At 41.6% G+C, this 26,936-nt stretch overlaps 1 protein-coding gene across 2 annotated transcripts in view; it reads right to left on the reverse strand.

Moving 5' to 3' along the window:
- The window catches only part of ttyh2 (tweety family member 2), a 45,014-nt gene that overhangs the window by 13,640 nt on the left and 4,438 nt on the right, over positions 1-26,936 (reverse strand). For both annotated transcript variants that reach the window (XM_026352128.1, XM_026352129.1), the window contains exons 2-5: positions 20,568-20,740; positions 14,177-14,288; positions 4,947-5,167; positions 2,318-2,413 (exon numbers count right to left, since the gene is read on the reverse strand). In XM_026352128.1, coding sequence (XP_026207913.1) covers positions 2,318-2,413; positions 4,947-5,167; positions 14,177-14,288; positions 20,568-20,740 — 602 coding nt within the window. The remainder of the gene's footprint in view (positions 1-2,317; positions 2,414-4,946; positions 5,168-14,176; positions 14,289-20,567; positions 20,741-26,936) is intronic.

A 26,936-nucleotide genomic window follows, 5' to 3' on the forward strand; every position in this document is an offset into this window, starting at 1 on the left:
ATTGTGACATTCTGCCTCCAGCAGTTTTCTCAATTGTTATCTTATTGGAGTCATTCATGTGCTTCCTGTATAATTCTAACTTTTATTAAGAAAGCAGATGTTTTATCAGCAAGCTCAGTTGCACAAATGGAAAAACTAGCTGCTGAGCTGGTACTGAACATTCAAGATAACCTGTCCAGCTCTGGTTTTCCCTGTAAAACTGTTTTATCACCTTCCACAGAGCTTCTATTACCATTTGCTTCTTCCTGGCAGTAAATATGTTTTTATAACTGCAGTTTTTCTGTTTTACTGTAATTTAACCAGATCATATTACTGGAATTAATTGTTTTCATAACAGTTCTTCTTGAGGTAGGTCCTTTCTCATGACAGGTCTAATTATTTCTGTCACCTGGGGAAATGATTTTCCTCTCCCCTTTGCTTCTGCACGAGGGAAACACAGGCACCTGCAATCCATAAAAGGAAGCCTGAAAATGCTTATGCTGTATTTACACTGTGACATTTTATGGTTCAATCCACGCAGTAGTTGCTGTGTTATGTACGAAGGCTTTAAGGGGCCATTTAGTGAGATTTCTGCCACCTCTCCAATACAACAGATGTAGGAGGAAATGCATTTGCACTGATCAGAAAAAACAGAAAGAAATACCAAAGAAAAACTCGACCTTTCCACAAACGGAATAAGAAAAACTCTTGACAGCAACGTCTGCGGCTATCTCTTCCTCTCTCACATGTGGGTGTATCTTCTTGTCTACACAGAGCCAGCCAGTTATAAGCACCAGAAACAGTCGGTAGGCCCCCAGAGTGTAATCTGCCCCCGAATGCCTCCAACCACTTCCACTCTACTGGAAGAGAGCATCTCTTGGGAGGGCAGATAGTCTTGACACTGACTCATGTGGTGTGTGCGAAGGAGTTGGAGGGTGAAGTGGGGGGTGGGTTCGTGGTTAGTAGGGCAAGTCTAGTGCAGCTCACACCCTGAACTGACTGATTGAGAGAGACAGAGTGACGCTCGGCTGGATGAATGGAGGCCTGGGTGGATTTCATGCCCTGTGAAAGCTCCTTTACAGCAGGAGGGAGGGCGGGGGGGGGGGGGGGGGGGGGGGGGGCAACAAAAATATGCACTTTCCAGTAGGGATGAATAAATTGAAGTTATAAATACAGTAAAAGGAGATTAAATGAAAGCAGAGGCAAGTGTAAGATGTGAATATACACAGTATATTATAGTATTTGTATAGTGTTTGTTTGCAGTGTTATAATGAGTGGGGTTCTCATATTAACATCAGCATTTACTGCTACATCCTAATAGGAATAGTTTTGTTTTTTAAGAGGACCTTGTGATAAAATAATCAATATTAATATCAAGAATACATGTTTCTATCTACATTTTGGCTTTGCTTAAATGTTCTTTTATTTATTGAAGTTACTCTTTTGACACAGAAGGTTAAATATTGATCAGAAAGAAAAAGTCTTCAAAATACAAAGCTACAGACAAGACAACACACAAGGCTCCAGAGATACAGCGTGTTGTGTCTGCTGTGAAGTCTAATTAAGTCATTTAAAGCAGGTCAAGTGTTGGAATAGTGTTGAATATTAGGAAGTTATACTGTTGATAACATCACATGGCTTTGCTCCAATGTCTCCTCGGCTCTCTGGCAAAAGAAACCTACTGCTGGAAACGCTTAAAGGCAAATGGTAAAAAATAACAGGGTTTGCAGGGCAGTGTTTATACAACACCATACAATTCTTAGCTGCCTTATTCACATGCGATGTCCTAAGGGAAGAGACGGAGCTCCTTCCTCAAGCATTTCCACTCTACACCAATTCCTACTAATTAATCTAATTCTACATCAGAATGGTTTATATCTTTTCTCCCTGGGCGGCGTATTAGATCAGAGTTGAGCACAGCGCGGATTATTTTGCATACAGTGGAAATATAAATTCCATGTTTTAAAACTTTTAGCCTTGCACTGCAATGTCAATTCATTTAGAAGTAAAAAATGTTTTTGTCAGGTTTCTGCAATTCACAATTTATATTATTTTGTTCTGTGTTGTAAAATCTGGAATCTGCATCAGCTGCCTCGACACCAATGTGGCAAAAAATGAATGTATTTTGCTGCGAGGTCTCCCAGCTCTGATTTACTTAGTCTGCTAATCTCTCAACCCACCCCTTCTTTCAAAAATCCTACCCCTACCTCTTCAGTCTTTGTCTTTCCTTCCACTTGTGTGGGATGAGAAAATGACAAACACACACACACTTCTTTGTAAACAAAAACAGCTCTTGTCTTTATAAATAGCTTAGTTGTTCAGAGCATGTGAAACTCACGTGGTGAGCAGCCAGCGAGACTGCTTGGCCAGACCTAGGCAGGCTAGCAGGCAGATGATCAGATCCAAGATGAGGAGCAGCAGGTAGGTGAGCCACCTGCAGAGACAGACAGAGACACACAATTAAACGGCTGATAGAGAGTCGATAGCTGACAACAGGTTATGCAACAAAAAGCCCTGACGTTAGTGGCAGTGACCTGCTCATTATCCGGCTTGAGGAGTTCAGCACAATGACAACTAAAACTTTTATGTGAGATAGCATTATGTTTCTCATCCTCAAATCCAAACTTTCTACTGAAAACACACATGAGAGAGAGTTGATCGGCAAAAGATGCTTTTCTACATTGAGACTAAGATGAAGTAGCTGCCCTGCAATAAGCAGACAACCCAAAGGATAGTAACTGAGTAGGTCCATAAAACTAACTGAATATCCCTTAAAGTCACTAAAGCCCTTTAACTTTAAAAAAAAAGATTTTTTATAGGAGGACATAGAAACCGGGAGGGGAGAGTGTCCCACTTTTTCCCCCTCAGAACAGGCACATGCAGTAGCTGTCATGAGTGTGTGTTCATGCTCGAGGGTGCACTCCTGTCCAGTTCTGCCCTCCTCAGTGTCTCCATCTGTTATGTGAACAGTGGTCAGACTGTGACTGGACCCGGAGAGCCTGTCCAGATGGTTAATAAAGGATTCAATGGTTTCAAATCTATATAAAACTTCTGAGTAGCAGAGCAGTTTGATTACAGTGTCACTCTGTATATCTAATCCACGTCATCTTATTTTTGTTTCCTCTCTTCCACTTCTACTCATTATAATCACTGTTCATCCTCCTCTTTTTATCCATCATTCCTCCTGCTCTCATCACTCCTACAACACTTTTTAGTCTTTTACTTCACACCAGTCTGTCTCCATCCCTCTACAGAATCATTCCCACTCATCTCTCATGCTCTCTTTATTCTTCCTCTTCTCTTTCACTTCTCTTTAATCTCTCGACTCTCTCGCTTTCATCTTCCTTTTCTCTCCCTTGCCCTCTCTCTCACAACCATCTCCCCGCTGTTGCTTCCTGGTTTCATCTTTTCCCCTTTTGGCAGGGTACAGTACATCAACATGCACACGGAGGCTGCTGGGTGACACTGCCACCGTGTTGGTCTTTGTTATCTTAATCCAATTAGAGTGAGTGCAGCACAGAGACACATGGACGTTTTGGATAGTGGAGAGCTGTTCCAGATGTGCTCGCTTCGGTTGATAATGACGACCTCCCTCATAGAGAAGTCATATCAGCTACTTCTGGAAGGGCTCTAATAAAATATTAGGGAGGCAGATATTTGCTAGCCTTGGGGTACAATGACATATTTATGATATTTCTGTTCTTGGCAGATTTAAATCTGAAAGTTGGGATTTGTTTGAATAAAGAATCTGTTTGACAAAATGATTTTTCCTAGATTTGAGAGACTTGAGAAACATAAATAAGAATGAAGAATCTGAACAGCCCGCACGTCCCTTAAAGTACCAGAACATCGCAAAGTGAATTTAGTTGAAATATAAAAATGTGAAGTAGAGGGTTTATTATATTGTATTGACAGTGTAACAATTGAGCTAGACTGAAGAGTAAACAGAGGATTTCTGGATGAGTATGAAGAGCTATCACAGAGAATACAGGATGATGATTTGCTAAATCAAACACTAACTGTTTGTTGGGCTGAAGCAGTTCTAACGAGTACATTAACGGCTTAAAATGTTTGGCTGTCTGCTCTCGGTCTGTTCGCTCTATTAGTGTGGCGCGATGTGGGGTATTGAATTATCGGCAGAGTAGGGGAGTCACATTACAGATCAATACCAACACAGCAGCGTGTCTGTTCCTGCAGAAATCCTACTAGAGCTTCACGAGCACAGGGCCTGTTTCTGCTCTAAGATGATAAGAGTATGAGTTTACCAGTAATGCATTAAGCCTAGGATGACGGTTCTTAATATACTAGTAAAAGTACTTTAATGGGATGTTTTAATTTTCAAACATGTCACAAAAACATATCTGTAAGGGACTTTGCATACATGCTTGCATCCACATTATTTCATCCCATCCACTAAACATTGAGTGATATATTCAGGTCATAATATCAGAATCTGGAATAAAACAACCTACACATGAACTGACAAATAAAGATATCTAAGAGATATAGATACCTGCTATTGTTAATATATTATCTCGGATCTCCATTAAGTAAATATATAAAACCCTAATACCTAAAATATTTTTACACACTGCAGTAATGATAAATACGTGTCAATCCTGGTTAGTCAAAAACCTCTCTCACACTTTGATCTCTTGATGTGAGTGTCAGATAGAGAAGAATAGAATATGTATAAAACTATTATTTATTCATTAGCATTTCAGCAATGCATGTGTAAATGTTCGTCTCCCACAACATTTTGGATGCACTATTCACTTATTTCTATTGTGCACCAATATCTATAGCTACAGCAAACAACATTTTAAGATTTGATGTAAATACACTTGGATGTGCACCATTTTTTTCCAGTTTACCCTGTTCCTTTCCTGCTGAGCATTTTGAGTCAACACAGCACATAATGACCATGCACTTTAAAGCCCTGACACATGTATTTCTTTGTTCCTCACCTGTAGTACTCTATTGTTGCTGTTTGATCAGCAATAGATGCCAGGTCCACTTTAGCCCCGTCCCAGTCAGGCAGGCCGAGCAGCTGCTTGATCACGTTGTCAGCCATCTGCTGCATGAACTGCAGGGCCTGCACGTAGTCACCACGCGTGGCGAAGATCTCGTCCAGCCTCGCGAGGTGCTGGTGCAGGCTACTTTTCATGCTGCCCATGGTGCCAGTCACCTGGAGGAGAGGGAGGGTGAGATGAAGGGTATGGCAGATGGTAGCAGAGTAAGTCTTGATCAGTCTAGAGTAAAAAATACATACTGTATACATACAATATACGCTACCAGTCACAGTTTGGGGAATCACGTGGTACGTAGCATCGCACAGAAAAGCACATTTTAATAACACCACATTAACTCTCCCTCTGGCACATCATCTGTGACATGCTTTATCTACAGAGTCCAGAGGTGAAATAGGAGCTTTGCTAGTTTGGAGTTCTCTATTTCATGACTGCAATTATTGTTTAACAGGCTTTTTTTCCAAACTGATAACCTCACTAATTAGCTGATAGTTTGTTTACCACGTTGCAATGTAATATTAGAGCTAATCTATTCCTTAAGGAGACAAATAATCCTCCAAAGTGAAAACGAGAGACTTGCTCTTTTCTCACTAGATTTTTACTTTGTCGGACAAAGACAGCTAGATTATATTACACAGCAGGTGTGGAGGGAGCATCTCCTGTACCGGCACAACCCATTTCCTTGGGTTTGATTACTCTGTGCTATGCTTGAACGAAGAAGTTGTTTACAGGGAAATGGTATTCACAGAGACATCCTGCTATTTGATAATTAAAAGGGGTAATAAATGCTCTCATTCAGCACTGGGTATCTTGCATTCATCAGAGAGACAACTCATATTGTTGCCATGTTTATTATTTGCTGGAGCCGAGGGAGAGAGAGGTTGGTTGGAAGTACTTGGTGGAAGTTTGGTTTGCATTCAACGAGCAGGAGAAGAGCTAGAAAAACCCCACGTAATCAACTGACAATCATCTGCTACACCTTAAGAATAAAAACATGTTTCCAAAAATCATTCACTGTAGTAGTCACTCTCAGAAGCACATTTTTCTATAAACAAGAGAAAAGTTACCCCAGAAAGTCATTTCTCCAGAATGCTTTTCTACTGAGCAAGTAGAACAATTTGTGCTATTGGGTGCTGTACAAATACAAACACATAAATATGTATAATATTTTTATATAATTGTTTGAATATGTTATAACTAGTCAGAAGTCATACACATGCTGCCTTTAATATTTTACATTTCAAAGAAGAGCTACACTGAGGCAGCTAGTGGCAGTTGCAGGCATTTACACAAGTGCCTGTGGTGCTCTGGGTTTTTTTTAATCTTTGCATTCAATATACAGCTTCCTCTTCAGACTGAACAGATGAAATCGCAGATGAGAAATGAATGCATGTATCTGGTCTTTATCTGAAATGCTTGGGGAGACAGCCAATTCAGCTAATCTCTCTTTTGCCTAGGACTGATCCTGACTGTGTAAGTCATCCGCACCGATCAAGTGGATATGATTCCCAGTGCCAGTGTCTTTATCTCAGCCTGATGTTTTAGGGCATAGAGGAGCATTCTCCATCTCACATCTTTTCCTAAACAAAAAATAGCAGGGAAGTGCGTTTGGCACAAAGCTGTTTTACTGCGGCATATTCATTTCTACAAGCTTAAGGGCAACAACAAACAAAACCCTGATAAATGACACAACTCTGAAAAACAAGTGGCCTTGGGCTGAAAAAAAAGGACAGTGTGCTGTCAAATGCTGAATGTAAATTCTAGCTTGAGGAAACGTTAGAAAACACAGATCAATGAGCATTATTTAAAGGTTCTCATTTACATGAGTACGTATTTATTTGACGGCCTTAAGCAGTGTTGGTCATGGTGGCTGCCAGTCTCAGATTATTTTCCTTGCGGAATTGGCTCCATTCCCTGGTATTTATGAATTTATCTTTAACAATAATTATAAAATAAATAGATTAAATCCATCTTATGCCATTACAAAATATTGTTTTATATAACAATATATTACTACTAATACTTCAATTAATATTTTTTGTTGGTACGAGAGTTCATATCACAGGAAAATTGCCAACCAATTCCCCATACCTCTCACACCGCGAGTGCTACTGGCTTTTCAGTCTATGAAATAATTAGTGCCCTTTCTAGCTGCTGTGCAACCATCCGAGAATCTCTTCTACTATATTCTGTAGTTGTCCTGTAAATGTTTGATAAATGAGGGCCACTTTGCATACAGTACGTCTTGTAGTTAAACAACAGTTAAGATATAGGTCTAAACCTTTTTAAGGCTCTAACTCACTGTTTCTGCTGGATAGTGGAGAAGCTTTATTCAATTAAACTCGAATGTGGGAGCTAGTGCGTGAAATAGAACATGCATCCGAAGTGCCTTGGCAGCTCAGTCACCCCAAAGATAGAGCCCATCTTCACTGTTGTGTAACAACGATCTCTTTCAAAATATATCCTTTTCTATTTCACTTTCTCTTCTCACATACTTGACCATCAAGAGTTCATAGACATTATTCTTCGGAGGGACTTACAGGTGTTTATGGATTAGCTGATGAAACACAGCAGACATTACATCAAAGCTTTTGAAAAACCAACACCCGACATAGACCACAAGCAAAATGAATAAATAATGACTAGATGATAGTACTACAACAAGCTGAAGCATGAGGGATTGTAGTTGGGGTATACACAAATTAGTGGGCTGAGCATTTATACTTCTGGTTGAGTATTAGTAGTAGTACTGTCTATTTTCTAAAACAACTGAGGAAAAGACAAAACTACAGTAGTAGGAGTAAGAGAGAGACAATGATGCTGCAACCTGCTCTGCGTTACAGCTGTTGAAGGGAAGTTTGTTTCGTGTTCAGTAGCAACAGGCTGTAAGGCTGTAAGGTAGTCCAGATGTCTTTTTCCACAGATAGAGTATCTTTCATTTCTTTGATGTATTCCCAAGGTACAGTATTGTATCTCCCAAAGGAGTTGCAGTGCTGTCATATCCTTTCATAGTTTCTTCTTTGTGATGTTAGAGTTCAAAGTAGATCTTTGTCAGATACAGAGAAATCTAATACCAAGGTGTGTACTGGGTTTGCCTCAGGATCTTCTGACTTGGACATGCTTGAAATACCTCTACAAAGAGACATCCAGGAGATACAAGACGCATAAGGTGACTCATATGAATGCAAAGAAACACAAATTCTATTTTCAAATAGCTTTTTAAAATCCATAATCATCAGCCAAAGCATTAGCCCAGACACACTGTGCCTATGAAGTAAAATCATTTTGTTTACTTGTTGCCAGAATCTCATTTTTGTTCTGAACATAGCTGAAGACTGGACCTAGAAGTGCACTAGTAAACTAAGAGTTTAATCTGCAGACTCAGACTCCCACTTTCCTTTTCAGCACAGCGGTCCATTACAAAAAGACACAGCATGTTGGCACAGTGCTTAGTAATGTCAGCTCACAGCAAGGGCATCTGAACTCCCCCTGAGCAACTGAGACTGCGCGTCGGGAGTTTGGATGTTCTCTCTGTGAGATTTCTTTCCTGACCAAGACAAAAATGTACATTTAGTTTTAAATTTAAAACTAAATCCCTCATATTAACAGTCCCTTTTTTATTTTGGTTATTACAAAAAGCGTATTATGAGTATGGTGTGATCTATGCCTGTTTGTAATTATGCAGTGGGCCAACTTCCAAACCCTGTTGCTGTGGCCAACTGCTCAGTGACTGACCTAGACATTGACCGAGTCCACCTAGTGACTGGCTGCCAAACCTTCTCACCCATCTCCAAACAATAGAGTTATTATTAGTGTGACTAAATGCTTCAAATGTCACATCACTCCCATTACAGCATGGATAAAACATCCTGGCTGGCTGCTTACCAGATTGAAATGCCCTGTTTGTGCTTTTTCCCCCCCCATCTCTGTTTCAAAGTAATGCCTCCAAAGCGCTCAAGTTATTTGTTTCTCACTAAGAAAGACTGTGTGTGTGGATGTTTGTGTTCATAAACACATCATAAGCATATATTCCAGACCGTAACTAATCAAGGGCTCAATAGTAGCCGAGAAAGAAAACCTTCTCCTCTCCTCTTTAACAAGCTGAATCTTTAGAAGCAAACTCACTTCTAAACTCTCTGGGATTCAGCTAAAAGGCATCTGAGTAGGCCAAAGGGCATTGAGGCCTTCATTGTCAATGATTTCAATACAGATTTCAATCCTGACTCTGTCAATCAGACGGGCTACCATTGCTCCCTGTTCTTCCCCATCAAAAGGCTTTGTCTCCTGAGCTCATGGTTGATTAAGTGGGGGAAGACTGGGAGGTGTGTGTGAGTGGCACACTGGTCTCTTTGTCCTGCTCAAGAAGTAGACTCCTTAACAGTCTATAGCTGCATGCAGGGAAATTGCTCACGCACACCGTCAGGCCGAGCACACTCACGCGCAAAGAATGCTAAAATAAAGGCCACTATGTACAATTTTGTGTTAGCACAACTTCACAAATCCCAGAGGAACACACTGACAAGCTTTCACATAACTTATATGCTAATGATTTGTCTCCTCTTGCCATAGACTCTTGCTTGATATAGAGAAATGGACGAGGCTAAGTACTTTACAAGATTAATAGGAAGCAATCAGTGAACATCAATTCGTTTTTAAATCAGTCCCTGTGCATTAATAAAAAGGTAATACAAGCCTGACTGGGTTATCCTCATGAAATGGAGTAAATCTAAAAGACGAACATGCTTACAGTTGGTGTTAGTCAGTTACAGCTGGTTGATGCATGTTACATGAGAACTAATCCCAGATGACTTTCTACTCAATGCACCTTCCAACATCAGTAGCCATAGGCTTCTTACATCTTTCCAATTTAAATTATTTATAAAGTGCATTAACCAGACCCCGACATCTAAGACCTACTCTCCATTAAAATCAGAGATAATTTGCCTTCATCGTCATTCCAAGATATCCTAACATGCCACGAAAGAGTGCTGTGAGTGTACTCTATACACTTTTAGCAAAGACTTTATTTCTCAGGCAATGTTGAGTGACTGTGCTGAGTGGTTCACATACCACCACATTAATCTCCATTAACACAGATGGAGACTTAATCCCTACTCTTCGACAGCAAGCACCCAGAATCTCTGCTTGCACTGACATCATTGCTGGTCACAAACTACCAAGGAAATAACACTCAGCTAATGTTTAACCTATAATAAGGTACAGCAAGTATAATTATATTGTTGGTCATACTGTATGTCATTTCTCACATTAAACTGGGTGCGTGAGCTGCTGAAGTCGAGGGACTCCGCCTTCAGAGCAGGAGACATGACGGCCTTAAGAACAGCAAGGGCTGAACTGTCCCGAGCCATCAGAGAGGCGAAGCGCGCGCACGCCAGGAGGATCCACGGCCACTTTGAGGACAGCGGAGACAGCCGGCGCATGTGGCAGGGCATCCAGGCGATCACTAACTACAAGACAACTCCACCCGTCTGTGTTAGCGATGCCTCCCTCCCAGATGTGCTGAACGACTTCTACGCCCGGTTTGAGGTACAGGTAAAGAATAACACGGTAGCTAGGAAATCCACCCTTCCCTCAAATGATCAGGTGCTCTGTCTCTCCACAGCCGACGTGAGGAAGACTCTACGCAGAATCAACCCACGGAAGGCTGCTGGTCCTGACAACGTTCCTGGCAGGGTCCTCAGGGAATGCGCAGATCAGCTCGTGGATGTCTTCACTGACATCTTCAACATCTCCCTGAGCAGCGCCGTTGTTCCTACATGCCTCAAGTCAACGACCATCGTGCCGGTGCCGAAGACGTCTACTGTCTCCTGCCTCAACGACTACCGCCCTGTTGCACTCACACCCATCATCATGAAGTGCTTCGAGAGGCTGGTCATGAGGCACATCAAGTCCCAGCTTCCACCCTCACTGGACCCGCTGCAGTTTGCGTATCGTCCAAACCGTTCCACGGACGATGCCATCACCACTACTCTCCACCTGGCTCTCAGCCATCTGGACAACAAAGACTCATATGTTCGAATGCTGTTCATAGACTTCAGCTCAGCATTCAACACCATCATTCCCCAGCAGCTGATTGGGAAGCTGAGCCGACTGGGTCTGACCACCTCCCTCTGCAACTGGATCCTGGACTTCCTGACTGGGAGACCCCAGTCAGTCCGGATCGGGAACAGCATCTCCAGCACCACCATGCTGAGCACTGGGGCCCCACAGGGCTGTGTGCTCAGTCCACTGCTGTTCACTTTGCTGACTCACGACTGTGTAGCGATGCACAGCTCGAATCAGATCATCAAGTTCGCTGATGACACGACTGTGGTGGGTCTCATCAGCAAGAACGACGAGTCAGCGTACAGAGAGGAGGTACATCAGCTCTCAGCCTGGTGCAAGGCCAACAACCTGTCTCTGAACGTTGGGAAAACTAAAGAGATGGTTGTTGACTTTAGAAGAGCAAAGAGTGACCACTCTCCACTGAACATCGATGGAGCGTCAGTGGAGATCGTCAAGAGCACCAAATTTCTTGGTGTCCATCTGGAGGAGAACCTCACCTGGTCACTCAACACCCGCTCCATCAGCAAAAAGGCCCAGCAGCGTCTCTACTTCCTGAGGAAGCTGAGGAAAGCCCATCTGCCGCCCCCCATCCTGACTACATTTTACAGGGGAACCATTGAGAGCATCCTGAGCGGCTGCATCACTGCCTGGTTTGGGAACTGCACCGTTTCGGATCGCAAGGCCCTACAACGGATAGTGAGGACAGCTGAAAAGATCATTGGAGTCTCTCTCCCCTCCATCACGGACATTTACACCACACGCTGCATCCGCAAGGCTACCTGCATTGTGGACGACCCCACCCACCCCTCACACCCAATCTTCACACTTCTGCCATCAGGGAAGAGGTTCCGGAGCATTCGGGCCCTCACAACCAGACTTTTCAACAGTTTCTTCCCCCAAGCCATCAGGCTCCTCAACACACACACAACAAACTGAACTGAGCACACATACTCGCTAGATTCGACATGTTTCCATCCTTCAATTGTAAATTGTATTCATTTCCGCTACTGGTCGCTGCTGTTTTGTGTTTTGTGTTCTGTTTTTGCACTGTCTTCTGACGTCTGTCTGCACTTTTTCCTTGTGTTCTTGCACTGTTTGCACTAGGTTGCACAGGATGCACTTTATGTGTTTTGCTAGGACAACTTAGCAGTCCTCAGCCCCATGTTTGTCTTGTTGCCGTTTTATGTAGCACCATGGTTCTGGAGAAACGTTGTCTCATTTCACTATGTACTGCTTCAGCTATATGTGGTTGGAATGACAATAAAGCTTCTTGACTTGACTTGACTTGAACTGATGAAAAAGACCTTAATTCAACATTTTGGCAGACGATTTTATGATATACAGCAGTTTAGAGCAGTAATTTCAGTCAAGTCTCAAGTGGGTCTAGATATCCCAAGATAAGTCTCATAACAGTCCATAATTCTTGAGTCCAAACTCAAATCCAACTGTAGAAGACAAGTATCACATCAGTATCTCCAAATATAAGGTCAGTCTAAACAAGCCTCAAGTTGCAAGTCAGTACACAAGTCTCAAAATAATCCACAAATCTGAAACCAAGTCTCAGATCAGTACATTTTGATCCAAATTCAAGTGTCAAGTCAGTCTACACAAAGTAAAGGTAGTTGCTTACGGTGATGGTGGTTTACAGTAATGTAATTAATCAGTGGTACAAGAGCTGCTGATGGCCACAGCTGTGTATGACAGTCACGTTGTCACGATAAAACTTCACCAATAATGCAAAATCAATCGAATAGCACTGCTTTTTTGTGGAGTGGACAGTACCGTGGGAGGATGCTAGTACAAATGGCCAACCTAATGCGGGCAGCTACAGGAAGCCTGTGTAGAGATCTGAAAAGTGGTGTAATGTGGGGCCTTTTTGTCTGATAAAAAATGAGGCGCACTGCTGCATTTTGGATCATCTGGAGGGGTTGGATGGTGCAAGCTGGTAACCCTGAGAGTAAGACATTGCAGCAGTCCAGTCGATATATGACCAGAACCTGCAGAATGAGTTGTGCTGTATAGTCCGAAAGGTAGGGTCTGATTTTTCTGATGTTGAAAAGGGCAAATCTGCACACCTTAGAAACAGGAGATGTGGTAAGTAAAACACAGTTGATCATCAGTGACCACCATCAGGTTCCTGGTAGACTTATGTTGTGGGCCTAGCTGCTAGCATGACATAGCAGAAGATATGTGATGCATTATCACAATGAGGGCTATACTGGTTGCTACCATGTGGAAGCAACATCTGTAATACAGATCTTAGGCCAGATCAAACCACTGAGTACTGAGTAGAAAGCAGCTTAATATGTTCAGTCAGGTTAGGTTAGGGAAAGATAACGGTGTCATCTATACAGAGGCCCAACAGATTTATAACTGATAACCAAAAGTCAATCCACAAAAGTCTCTTAGCAATTTACAGAAATATCAAGTCAACTGATAAAAGATCTAAAATATCCAACTCGTGCCTTGTCATTAGTGTGAAACTTTAAACGGAGAGCAACATCTGGCTGTCTCTATCGGGTTTTATAAAACGGGAGGCAAGATGGGAAGTGAGACAGATAAAAATAGAAAATGATTATGAACACTGAGCTAAAGTGAGCACAAGAAAGCCACAGAACAAGTCTTTGTTTCTGCTGTGGCCACAGCAGTTGGGAGAAGGTAGAGCATTGGAGGGTGAGAGTACGTGTGTGTGTGTGTGTGTGTATGTGTGTGCGTGTGTGTTAGTTGTCTGTCTGGGAGGAAAGTGTTTTTGTATGGAGAGACTGTCAATTTGCGTGTAGTGGTAAAACGCCATAAAACGACCATAAAAAGAAGTTCAATGCATGCTAAATTGAGTCCTCTGGGCTTTCCTACCCTCTTGCATGTGTGTTTGTGCATGCCTGGGTGTGTGAGTGTGTGTGTGAGTGTGTGTGAGTGTGTGTGTGTGTATACAGCATTTGTCAAGCCTTCATTCAGAGCAGTTTGTTCTGGCTGGATGCATCTTAACGTGATGTCACTCAATTCATACAAGAACATTATAAGTTGAGTGTATGTGAGTATATTTTAAAGATATTAATCATGTTAATCACGACACTAATGTCAGAAGGTCTCTCTTTACTCACCAGACTGTCCACACCGCCCAGTGTATGGTTGGCATTGTAGAGAGAGTACGACAACTGGTAGACACCATCGTTGGTCTCACTGTTGCCATAGAAACCCACGCCCACCGCGACGCTGCAAGGAGAAGAGGTACGAAGGGACAGGTAAGCCTTTGATAAATTAATGAGAGGAGCTGTACTGTACTGTACCTGTATTTTGTTCTTGTACTAAATGTACATGACGGCATTGCTTAGTGATAAATTTACTACCTACAAAAGTGTGGTGTAATGACTATTTCACAGCTTCTTTTTATCATCAATTTCCCCATCAACTGACTTTTTGGAGAAACACAAACATAATGAAGCATCTTGGGACAACTCCTGAAAGGAGATAGAAATGTTATAGGGCAGATTTTCTCCATTCAGTTCAGCTGGTTGTCTATGTACAGTAAATAGTCATCCAATCAGCATGATTGGCAGTGCTTCGGAAAGGCAGTGTTGATGTTTGTGTCTGTCTTGAGGGAGCAGCTTGGAGACTTCATGCAGAGTTCGAGTTATGGGAAAGATAGTAGTCAACACAAAGTACATATGGATAAGAACGGAATCTATTTCTGACAGACATGTTACATGTATGCAAATCTTTAACATTCTGTTACCACAGCCGAAAAAACAAATATACTGCATCTATAGAGCACTGAAACTGCAAGAAACTGTTTGGATTTCTGTGTTAATTTATGTAAACAACACTCTGAAACAGAAATTATACAACACAGGGTTTTGGGAATGTGTGTGCATAATTTGAAACCATTTTGCATATTCAGTCATCCAAGGATTTCATTTGTTCAGCTGGAGCTTCAGCACAAACAAAATAACCACCAACATAAACACACCCTTAAGTAGTCTCTCTGAGCTTCAGTTTTTCCCCAAACTGCTGTTCAACTGCATTGCCATATGAGGGGATTTGAAAGCAGCTTCACGAGCTTTCTCCATGTAAATCCCCAAAGTAGATCTTATGTAGCATTATAACGTCTCATGGCATACGCTCACAGTGCGATGCCCACGATACAGGAAAGATCGCTCAAGTCTGGCAGGGATAGTGTGTTGTGGTTTATACTGAGATGGAGGTGGAGCAGAACAACAGGGGTTGTATTCCTAATTAGCCCAACAAGAATAAGCTCTCATTAACTGAGCCCCTGCAGGTAAACCTCCCACTCAGCAGGTTTTAACGGAAAAAAGGCGAGTGCACGTGAATAAAACCATCAGTTTGGAGAGTGGCAGATGTGAGCCAAGCAAGCATATACTGAACAGAGGCAGACGGGGAGAAAGAGTTTTACTAAAACAATCATGACATAGTAGAATAAAACAAAAGCAAAGAGCATTGGAACAAACTCTGCAAATGGGAGGAAGTGAGTGAAGATTTCACTTGCTTTATATGCCCACAATTATTATTAGTCCACTATTGTTGTGCATACACTGGCACAGTTCTTTTGCCCATTATAAAGTAGCACCTACAAAAGAAAATATACAAAGGGAGTTGCTTCTTTCATCTCTGTGTGTTCACATAGATCCCCTCAAGCAACAGGAGCAGATACATGTATTGGGTAAAAGTAGCTGGGACAATCACTTCTTTGAACCATGCAAATATTTTTAGACAGAAATCTAATTATTATGAAGAAACCTGTACAAAGAGAGAGAGGACCTGTCTTTTTCTCCCTACCTTTCTTTTACTCCTTCATTCCTCCCAGTTCAGTCAGTGCTGCTCTTTAAGATATCTTATTCAAAGGGAAACAATATCTTAGATTTGAGCTGGCATGCACTGAGCAAAAGTCCAAACTGTCACGTTGATGAATGACAAAGTGGATAAAAGATAGTGAAGGGATTCCAGAAAAAGAGCCTCCAGCAAAAAATGCCCTTGGCTACTTTGAACAGACTCTGACATGTTTCAGTATTGGACATTCTGCCCCAAAATGGCACCAAAGACTCCCCTGAGACGACAAATATAGACAGATTAGTTTATTTTTACTCTGCCCTCCTCAACTCTTGAGGTTTCAAGGTACCACCCTCCCTAAAAATCCAGCAATTTGTAAAAACGTATGAACTGTATTTTTATCATTTGTTCTCACAGTCTGTTGCTAAAGAGATCCTGATCTCTCCTGATTAAATCGAGCTTAAATAACTGATATGCAGTGAGTTTATAACATAAACACAATTTGCTGCTTTTTGATATTTTCATGCAGGCATTGCTGCGCACAAACGTCAAAAATAACCACTCTGCCCTTTCTGTGGCTTGAGGCGCCGCACAAACAAAGTTTTAAATTGTCAGTTACTAAACATAGACGACCCCAAAAAGAGTGAGTGAGGGCTCTGAAACACGACTGCTGGTACGGTTTTATTGCTAATATGGTTTAAGATGCTTGAGTACCGAAGCATTTCTTCATCCAGTGGAGGACGTACGATGTAAACATGGACAGCTTAACTTTTAATTCTGATTTCTGACTGGCAACAGGCCACTGCTATTAACCCTTGCTTAATTCACACTTTGTTGTTCCATTATCATGCTGTGTATTTTTAGATTGATGTTGTGTGTGTGAGTGAGCTGATTTGAGGTTTGCTGTGTACGCACACATGCTTGCCTCAAACTGCCCCTGTGGGATGAATAAAGCATTTTAAATTAAAGTGAAATGAATGTTTGTCCCACAATTGTTTGTTGTGAACAACAGACATTATATTGTGAACAATAGAGGTTATTTGTTACTTGTTATTTTACATTTAGAACCTCCTAGAAAAACTATGCAGGCATTTACTTTATTGTCACAGTACCACACAAACTAGAGATATTCGGAACTGTTAAAGCAAATCAGAAGCTTTGTCACAGTCCAGATGTCCTCGCCATGGACAGTTTGATCACTTGTACAGTACAATTACAGAGTAAATATGCTGCTCTCTGGACTGGGATGCAACCACAGCCGAGTGACATCTGCTCTGGCTTCACTAGTGTTAATTAGGATGGACATCACGGCATATCAGCTCCAGCCACTGTCAAACATAATTATAGGACAACAAGGCAAGACTTTAAGCAGAAACATAAGGAAGACAAGAGAACGAACAAGACTCTGTGGAGGGAGAATAAGCGAAATGAAAGGAGAAACAGGGATTCAATCAAATACAAAATCCAGTATCTATCCCTGGAACGTTGAGAAGACTGATAATCAAAGTTGAGCGTCAGATAAAGAAAGGAATTCCCACAGGATGTTTCCTTCCACCTCATTCATCTCACTATATTAAGCCTTACAGTTTTTCAAGTCGGGCCACGTAATCTCTTTAAATCTACTCCAGCACAAAACAGGTCACTCTAATGGGATTACGACTGAACACTGTTAGAGATTCAAAATAAATAAATGAAGCACTGAATTTTGAGATACACAGTATGTTCAGGATGGATTTTATAATGCTCTCACATGACATAGGTTTCCACTTAAAGCTAAAAACATAAAGCCATGAGACTAAACCAATCCCACAACCCAAGCAATCAATTAATGATGATTTCCTGTCATGATCTTATACCCCAGCCACTTCCTGTTATCCCCATGTATGGACTGATTGACTCTCTACTCTCTCCTCTTATCACCTGATTGTCTTCACCTGTGTTCTTCCTCTGCTCACTCACCTTAATCACCAGATCTGTTTCACCTGTGCTCCAGTCTTCCTTTATAAGATCCCCTCACTCAACACCATGCTGCTCTCCAGGTTGCTTTCAACCTCTCATGACTTCTGCCAACTCTGGTTTATGGCTCTTTGCTCCCTTGTGTTTGTACTTTGGTTTTTCCGCCCTTTTGGTTGCACCTTTTGTTGTTGACTCTGTTACTCACTGTTACTTTGCTCCTCACCGAGTTGCTGGTTGTTTTTTGTTGTCTGTCTTCTTGCTGAGTTTTGTTACTACTTTGTAGGCTCCCTTGTTCCTCCTGTTTTATATCTTACTTGTCTGGCATTATAAGTGGGTCCTTTTTAAACCTGCAATTCTTAGTTTCCAACTGCATCCAACAACGTGCCAAGTCAAAATGCAACTTGGAAAATGCAAATCCCAATTATTCTTGTCGTCTTTCAGTTGCTGCTTGTGGCATACATCTTTAATGGCTGCCCTTGTAAGTCACTCTACATTTTAAGAAACTGCACATAAATAATTAAATATCACATAATGAAGACTGGTTGACTTGGTGGGAACAGAATCCATTTGCAACCCTCAACGGCAAGAAAGCATCGAATAAATGTGTGTCAGACCAAGCTAAGTGTTGTATGATTAGTGCTTTAGAGATGCTTTACTCACAGCAGTGATCCGAGGGTATTCTGAAATACAAAATGTTCGTCAGTGGCCAGCAGTTGGCTATGAATTGAGGTGGTAAGCTTCTCTTGTCTGCTTCTTTAAGGTGGTTTAGTGAAAACCAATTATTTTGTTTCATTGTACTTTTCATTTGCTCTTTCATTGAAATGCATGTGGTAGAAGAGGAAAGTGACACACACACACACACACACACACACATATATGATAAAGAAGAAAGTGGATGTACAATAAAACATGAATACAACTAGTGCAGAACAAATAGTTCGGAACACAAACTTGAGCTGGCAGTGCTCAGTGTCAAGGATTTCTTTTACACTGTTTACAATGCATTTCCATTTAACAATGAATCTTCTCTGTAAAAATGGGGAAAGAAAGATTGAAGAAAATGCTTGAGGCCTAATCTAATATTACTCACTCTGGTTGCTAAACATGACTGTCACATGGTTTAGAGAAATGTGCACTCTGTATCCAATCTGGCAAGAAATTAAATTATCTAGTATGAAGGTGGAGTACAACTCGATGACTGACTTTGGCTGCATGGGATGATTTAAGTTCTGACTGTGGTGCATCAGTCCATATAAGTGAATCTATGCTTCTATAGTTCATGGTTCAGGTTGTAATGGTTAACATTAGTCAGCAGCCTAATGGGTTGCTTTGCAAGTTTGACACACACAGCAGCAGAATGTTGGAGCCAACTAAAACTGAATAACTAGCAGCTAAAGGCTATAAAACTGTTATCATTAATCCTCATCGCATCTAACCGTAATGTCACTCCCCATCAGGAAAGTTTCAGTTCATCATAGACTTGATGAGAAACAGCAGCCTCCAGCCAAAACAAAGCACAGCTACGCTGCTCCTCCACGCTTAAATCTGACGAGATCCACTAGGTCAGATATCATCTGGAAAATAAAGAAGCATTTCTCCTCCTCTAAAATAGTCTGACTTTAATAATTTAAGCAGTTTATTGTACAAATTCAATATGCTTCTGCGTAAGACATGACAATTAGGCGTAATTCATTGTGCATTATAATTTTTTATTGTCTTGTGCTGGTGGCACAAGATATGTGCTAATGGGACTAATGAAAAATGTAATTTTATTCACCATGCACCTGTAACCTGCTTTCCATTATTGCATCGGGTTGCATTAGCCACTCAGTGATGTAAACAGGAAGCAAAATAAATGGGCTACGCCTGACAAACTTTATAGACTGATAGTTCAAGCAAACATTAAGCTGATTATTTACAAGCATGAAAAACACAGTACTATTTGAGCCGTATCTAGATTTGAGATCTGCATAGTGACTTTCATCTCCTTTATTTTCATCCAATGTGTTTAATTGTATTTAAATATCCCTATCAGTTTCTTTTTCTTTTTGGTTTCTTTGTATCTGGTAGTCCTCCCCTACAGCTCAATACCATAATATAATAAGCTATTCAACAAATACATGCATTGGTCTAATATGTATAAAGTCTACAATACAATATAGTTTTGAGCATATTATTTTGCAGACTTTGTGCATCTGGTTACAGAGGTTTAAGGCATTAAAGTAAAGAGATTTGTCTGTTGCAGTTCAACAGTATAACTACAATACAACATTGTCAGCAGAATATTCACAATACACCCACGCCATCAGGATGGCCTCTCCCACAATGATCATATAGTGCTTTGCAGTATTTTGTTTGTGCCATTGTAAGCTCAGAGCTGTACAAGTTCTATAGTTGGTAGTCACCAGCTATAGAACCTACATATAGTACAATTATCATCTATCACTCAGTTTTATTAAAACTATAATCTTGTAAAAGAAGGATTCATATCTTAGCTCCTATATAGGATGGTATAAAGTGGGTAGTGAGTGTACTTTGGACAGATATCCAAACAAGCCATAATAACTTATGGCTCTTGTGGGAATAGACTGTGCAGAACATCATCTACTTACAGCTCCTCGTGAAGAATTTAAAATGACCAGTAAAAAAAAAAAAATGGGGAAAACGCAGAACAGCAGATCAACAGAGAGTGTGTTTGCACTATAATCAGCAGTTAGTCATAATAGCTTGTCTGCATCCTGATTATCTCACCATGTGATGAGGCCGGCAGCAACAGCGGACCAGGTGACACAGCAGGGGTTGGGCTTCTTGCTTTCCTCCTCCTCATCTTTATGGCAGCAGCACAAACAGCTCAGGTAGATGGCCAGACATAGGAGGTTGAGGCCGAGCCCTGCAGCTGCCACACATCCCAGAAATATGAGAGACTAGATGCAAAAAAGGGGGGGAAAGAAGGGGAGGAAATGACATGATGCATGAGTCAGAAGCAGAAAATATCAGATCTCATGTCATGTACCATGAACAACCATTTAAACCTGGAATACAGAGCCAACTATGACTGGGAATATATGGGCTAACACAACAATGCTGTAATAAAGTGTTAGCATAAAGCACTGGAGCACATTAATTACCAGGATAAATTAATTACTTTTTAAAGTGTGTTTATACTTTAAACACACTTTATACTGTTTAATGAATGAACTGGAAATTTGACCATTTGGCCACAAAGATGGTTCCTTTATTTTCATGTGGCCTCCATTAAACTAGACCCACTGTATGGAATCCTACAATGGCAGCACGTGCTTCCCTCCTTAATGTCTAGCAATTTAGGACATAATAATGTAAGAATGATGTTTTGTGACTCCAAACAAACCACTTGAGATGATCATAAACAGTTAATGTGATTAGTGTGGTAATAAAAAGTAATGAATATGTCTGCTACAGCCCCAGAAACAAGGCCAGCTGCATTCTGTGAGCCTGTTATCCTCCATCTCAGCCTTCCCTGTTTCCAGCTGGAGAGCAGACACCTCCTCATGCATCTCATCTACTTCTCTCCCTCTCATTCCTCCTTTAGCCCCCATCCCACCTTCTGCGAGAGACGGAGTGTTGTGACAAAAATAGCAACAAGACTGTCCTAACAGCCTCAAATGAATTCTGCATCCATCTGTGAGCAGATGGATTTATTCAAGCTCTGTCCTTCTGTTCCCCCCCGCACACACACCACCACCACAACAACCCCCCAATCCCTCCCTTCCTCTTCTTTTTTAGTTTGTCTGAAATCTTTTTGGTGCTGAGCCATCTGTTCTCATGCTGTGATGTCATGTGTCCAACGAGTCAAGTAGTGGGATTAAAATTCATAAATGGGAGAATCTGCAGGATTATGGTGTGTCAGCGATTGCTCTAACAGAGCCAGGTAAATCGCAAATTGAAAAATCCTCCAAAAGCCATAAAACAGCTGTTGACACAGTCTTTATCTTGTTGACTTTGCTAATAAAATATAAAAAAAAATACATCTGCAAGATATATGTAGAGATCATTGCGATGTGTGTTCACCTTTTTATACTTTGTGCGCTATAAATCGTTGTTTTATCATTTGCTCGCTTCCTCCTACACCAGTATTTCTTTCTATTCTCACTCCTCTCCCTAGATCCATCTGTTAGGGCAGTGCTTCATCTTGTTCCATTTCACGGCTACATGCTTTTCACTTACAAGGCCACACATCTGGTGGAAAAAAGGATTTAAAAATGCTGTGAAGTGTCAAGGGAAGGCTGGGGCAATCAGAGCCTGACCCCAGGAGTCATTGACCCCTCAACTTTCTCATATTCTCGAGTGCCCCATAAAATAGATGTGGAAATTAGTAGAAATGTAGTGCTGTGGTTTGAGAGGTGGGACAGTAAAAGTGTTGATGGGTGTGCTCAGACAGATGGATGGCGGTGTGCATCAAGGTGAGACAAAGAGACACACTGAGAGTGATGAGGCACCCCGTCTGATGCGAAGGGCGGGGTTTAAAGTGATGAGCACTGGCGTAAACTGGGTGTAATTGAGTTGAACACGATAAATAAGATTGGAGATGTGGGGCGCAGGTGGATAATATGAATGTTGGGGAGGGGGATGGGTGGGAGACGGCCTCAAATTGTTCAACAGAGGCGAAAAAAGGGGGGGAAACTCCTGCTGAAAGCACAAACACTGGGCCACCCAGCCGCTTTTATTGTCATGGTAACATCCAGGTTAGTTGGAGGGAGGGAGGACAAGTGAAAGAGCGAATTATCACAGACTATTTGAATTAAGCAGCATGTGACAGTCCTGCTTAAATTGCCTTGCCTCTGTCTTGTGATTCCTCTGCAACCAGGCAATGCAGAGAAAAGCAGAAGGGGGAGAGAGTTGTGGCCCCCGGCTGGGACTCTTTATGGCTACTAGTAAGTTTCATGGTATTTGGGCCTCTAAACCTCTCATAGTCTTTGCTTAATTTAAAAAAAGAGGCATGGAGATTACTCTTTCCTACAAATTAATACTTTTATGGAGACGCTTTTATTCCAAGTCTGCCTTCAAAACTCTTCCGACCTAGACAACGTTCTCCACTTTCTTTTACTCTTTACTATTCTTTCTTCTCAGTGGTGTAAAAATAATGGCTTCTGAATTATGTAGCATCCATTCAGTAGAGGGCCATACACAGAGACTGTACACTCACAAAGACACACACACACACACACACACACTCCACAACCTCATCCTGGAACCATCACTTCCCGAGTGCTCCAACCTTCCATTAAATTTAAAAACACCATTTATCTTTCACCGACCGGAGTGTACACACATTCAGTGTTTGGTAAAATCAAACTGGCAGCCCTGACCACTTAACTGCTACTCAAATTAGGTCTGAGTAGTTTCCTATAAAAGCAAACTCAATGTGTTAACACCATTCTCCTTATTTACTCATTCCTAACTCAAGTGGCCGGCTGCACTGTCCTGTCTCCTCTCCATTGTCTTTATACTGTAGACGGGGCGTGGGGGGTGGGGTGAAAAGGAGGCTGGAGGCAATGACACAGGAAACAAAAGGAAGGAAGATGTAGCTGAGTGGAAACACAGTCCCCAAGATCTAGATGGCGCACAAAAGGAGACAAAAGAGAAGCGGTGAAGAGATGGTGACAGAATGATGGAGTGTGAGTACTGATGGTGAGGCAGCAAGGTGGGCATGACAAAGAGACTAAAAAAGTCTTTGCACACGGTTTTGTCCATATTGGTGACACGAAGATAGAGAAACTTCATCCACATGGTTCAAACACACTCTATAACTCGCTGCATGGCCCAGTTTCCCATTGTAAATGACTTCACCCTGAGGCTGGAGTGTTGCATAATGCCACGATTTCCCCAAAATAGTGAGCAAACCTAAGAGTGCCATTGTTGCATGTAGAAAAATGAGTGCACGTGTGTGACAATGCAGATCAGTCATAAGCTCTGCCCCGAAGGATGACATTAATTAATTTCCATTGTGTTGCACATCATGTCAGAGACAACTTGATGTTTAAATGTTATAAAATATAAATACACAGCAACAGAATTCACCTTCAAACCAGTTATTGTCTACAAATATCTAAGGATTTAATGCAGGACTGATGTATTCGGTGGCACTGGATGTACACTGGTGTACACAATACACCGAAGAAAAGCGTGTAGCTAAAAATAGTGAATACTGAGTAATGTGGAGAATATAGAAAAACAGGAAAGGCCTATACACAAAGACGCACACTCACAGCCATGCATCTAAAGGACAAAGGGAGAAGGATAATGAGGCAGTAATAGCCTGGGGCAGAAATGACCCAGAGGGCACTGCGTGAGTCATTTACACCCCCAAGTCCCATCAGAGGTATGATGAAAGCCAATGGGAGGACGGAAGCACAGATGGGACAGTGAGATATATGGAGTGAGGCTGTAATGGGCTGCCGCAAAGCTTTCTTGAAAGTATGACAAACCCCCTACACTTTTAAAAAAGATAACAACTGAGATAGCCGGCCACAACAGAATGGCTTGAATCAGTTCTTTGCATTAGACAATGTGAAAAAGCACCGAACAATAGACCTGTGAGTGTCTCAAGACTTCAAAATCAAGGCTGAGTAGAAAATGTGTAGCCAAAAAGCATCTTTGTGTGTGCTTCTTTGTCAACGTGAGAGTAATAGTGGGAGGTGTAATTCAGTGGTAAGATGTCCATATTTAAAGCTTCATAGTCACACAGCTTCATTTCATCAGCAGGACTCTGAACATTGATTTCTTGCAGAAAATCTTTCCAAATGCTGAATGTCCACATATAAAGGACATATTTTACCCATAAACTTTAACCTGAATATAGACAGTTTGATGAGCAGTCCACTGTTAAAAATGTGCTTTATTGGAGCATAAAGGAAAAGCAACAAAAAGTAGAGGAGAGGGAGAATGTACTGTGCATCAAGACAGGCCAACTCACTGCAGTCTAGGTATATAGTTTGTGCCTTATACTAAGCGTGCATTCATTATTTAGTACACAAGTAGTGACCATAATTAATACATAGAGACAAAAAGCACCTCCATCTGTTACGGTGCATCTACTAAGCAGGACTCTGTCATGTAACAGTGGGATTCCACAAGCTTGGAGTGGTGCTAAAAGCACGCTAAGTGATAGGAAGTGTCTTCCGCAAGTATTTGCACCACAGCAGGTGGTAGCCAGCTGTGTGTTGGTGGAGAAGGTCTCCAGGCGCAATGTGCAGTGTGTGTGTGTGTGGCCTGGATGGACAGTGACATTCCTTTAATGTGATAGGTGTTAAATGGGTGTCAATTCAGTTGGACACAGAAAAAGACCAAACTGAAAACCCCCATTAAAAAACAAAGCTTAGTGAGCAGCAGAGACTGAGACATCCCAACTTTGTCAAATGCTTTAACAAACATAAGCTAAAAATTCCCCCTCTACATAGATCAATGAAGAAGTCCGGCTCCTGTCTCCCCCCCATGCTGCTGGGTGAATGCACCAGGGACCAGAGTCTTTCCAGTAGAGTGCACTCAGTTGGGCTGACCCACGTTCACAGCAGAGTGACCCCTGGGATATGGATGTGAAGAGGAGTAAAAAGCTTTGTTGCTAAATGATCCTTTAAATCTATTGTGCTACACAGCTGTGCTGTCCTCAACACTTTTCCATTACAAACTGAAGGTCTCTGGAGTTTGGTGAGGTTTAAATTTCTTTTCAGCTTTTCGGAAAACAGAAACACAGGTTTATTCCTGTTGTTCTGCATAACTTACGGATCTATTTCAATTACCTGACTCTCTGTGCAGGCCATTCTTACTGGGACATCTCCAGAGTGCTGCAAAGTGTGTTATTCCTTGATAAACTGCTTTGGCTCTTTGGACCCCAAAGCTCAAACCATTCCCTCAGGGGAGTCAGGTGTTGTGAGTTTAATGCTACACCCCCACAGCAAAGGAAACACAACCCCCTAGCTCGGATGGAAGAGCAGACTTTCATTGTTGTTTCTGCTGGAGGGGAATGTGGTTGCATGAATCCACTTGTCCCAGTTCATGCAGGTTTGGAGAGTGGGCACATGCACTCAATCTGACCTGCTAAACATTCTTACTGTGCTGTCGACAAACAACTATCATGGACAGTCATCCATTGCTGTCATGTCCTCTTTAAATGCAGTTAGTTCAGCACGATGGATTGACACATCGCCTTATTAGTACAGACCTCAGCCATAGTATCCAGCCAATCAGGTGATGCTAATCATTGGCTTCAAACGCTGCATAGACAGATTGAGGTTAATGACCTTCTGGAGAGCCAGAGGGAGAAGACTGTCTTTCTGTACATATGCATGACACAAATAAGGAATAATTAAATGGCTGCGTAGGGGGGAAAAAAGCATCATGAATGCTACAAAGGCTGAGGTGAATCACTGTTTTAACAATAAGATTACACAATCATTCACACAAACACAGAGGCTGAGCTACGACAGAGCATGGAAATCAAGAACAACAGATTTAAGATCGATTTTTCTTGAAGAGGAGGCTATAGGAGTTGGTGAATTTCCAATGCAATCAGAGCGTCTGTGATAGCTGAACCGATAATGGATTTCCAGCTCTTGGCATGCATAATTTTTCCATTTTCTACAACACAAACTAAACCAAGTTAACACAGCAGGCCAGCATATGCACTTTGTTGTGAAATCAGGCAGCTTAGAACAGCATTATGGGAAGCTGGACTGATGCAAAAATTAAATTCAATTAAACACTTGAGACCATTAAATTAGAACTGTTAACAAATGTAAGAGTACAATGAGAAAATAAGTGCTGTACTTTATTATGGAGCAAGTGCAGTCATTTAAAGTGAATGCATCCCTTTGAGGACATTATATTTCTTAAGTAGTAAAATAAATGTGAAAGAGGACTGGAACTGGATTCACTTGGGTGGGACCATTTTCCCAGAGAACCTCTGCATCATGATCAAGTGTGTTAAGAGCATGTGTTTGCAGCTGTAATTGAAAAGTATGTCTGTGGCTTATTCATTTATCCCATAACATTCTGAGCCACGGTAATAGCAAGATAAAAGTTTTCAATAGAAATTTGTCTGAGCAAGGCATTAAAGTGATCAATGGTGAGACATGAAAAGTG

The sequence above is a fragment of the Anabas testudineus genome, chromosome 19 (genome assembly GCF_900324465.2).
Source record: "Anabas testudineus chromosome 19, fAnaTes1.2, whole genome shotgun sequence".
Lineage (NCBI taxonomy): Eukaryota > Metazoa > Chordata > Actinopteri > Anabantiformes > Anabantidae > Anabas > Anabas testudineus.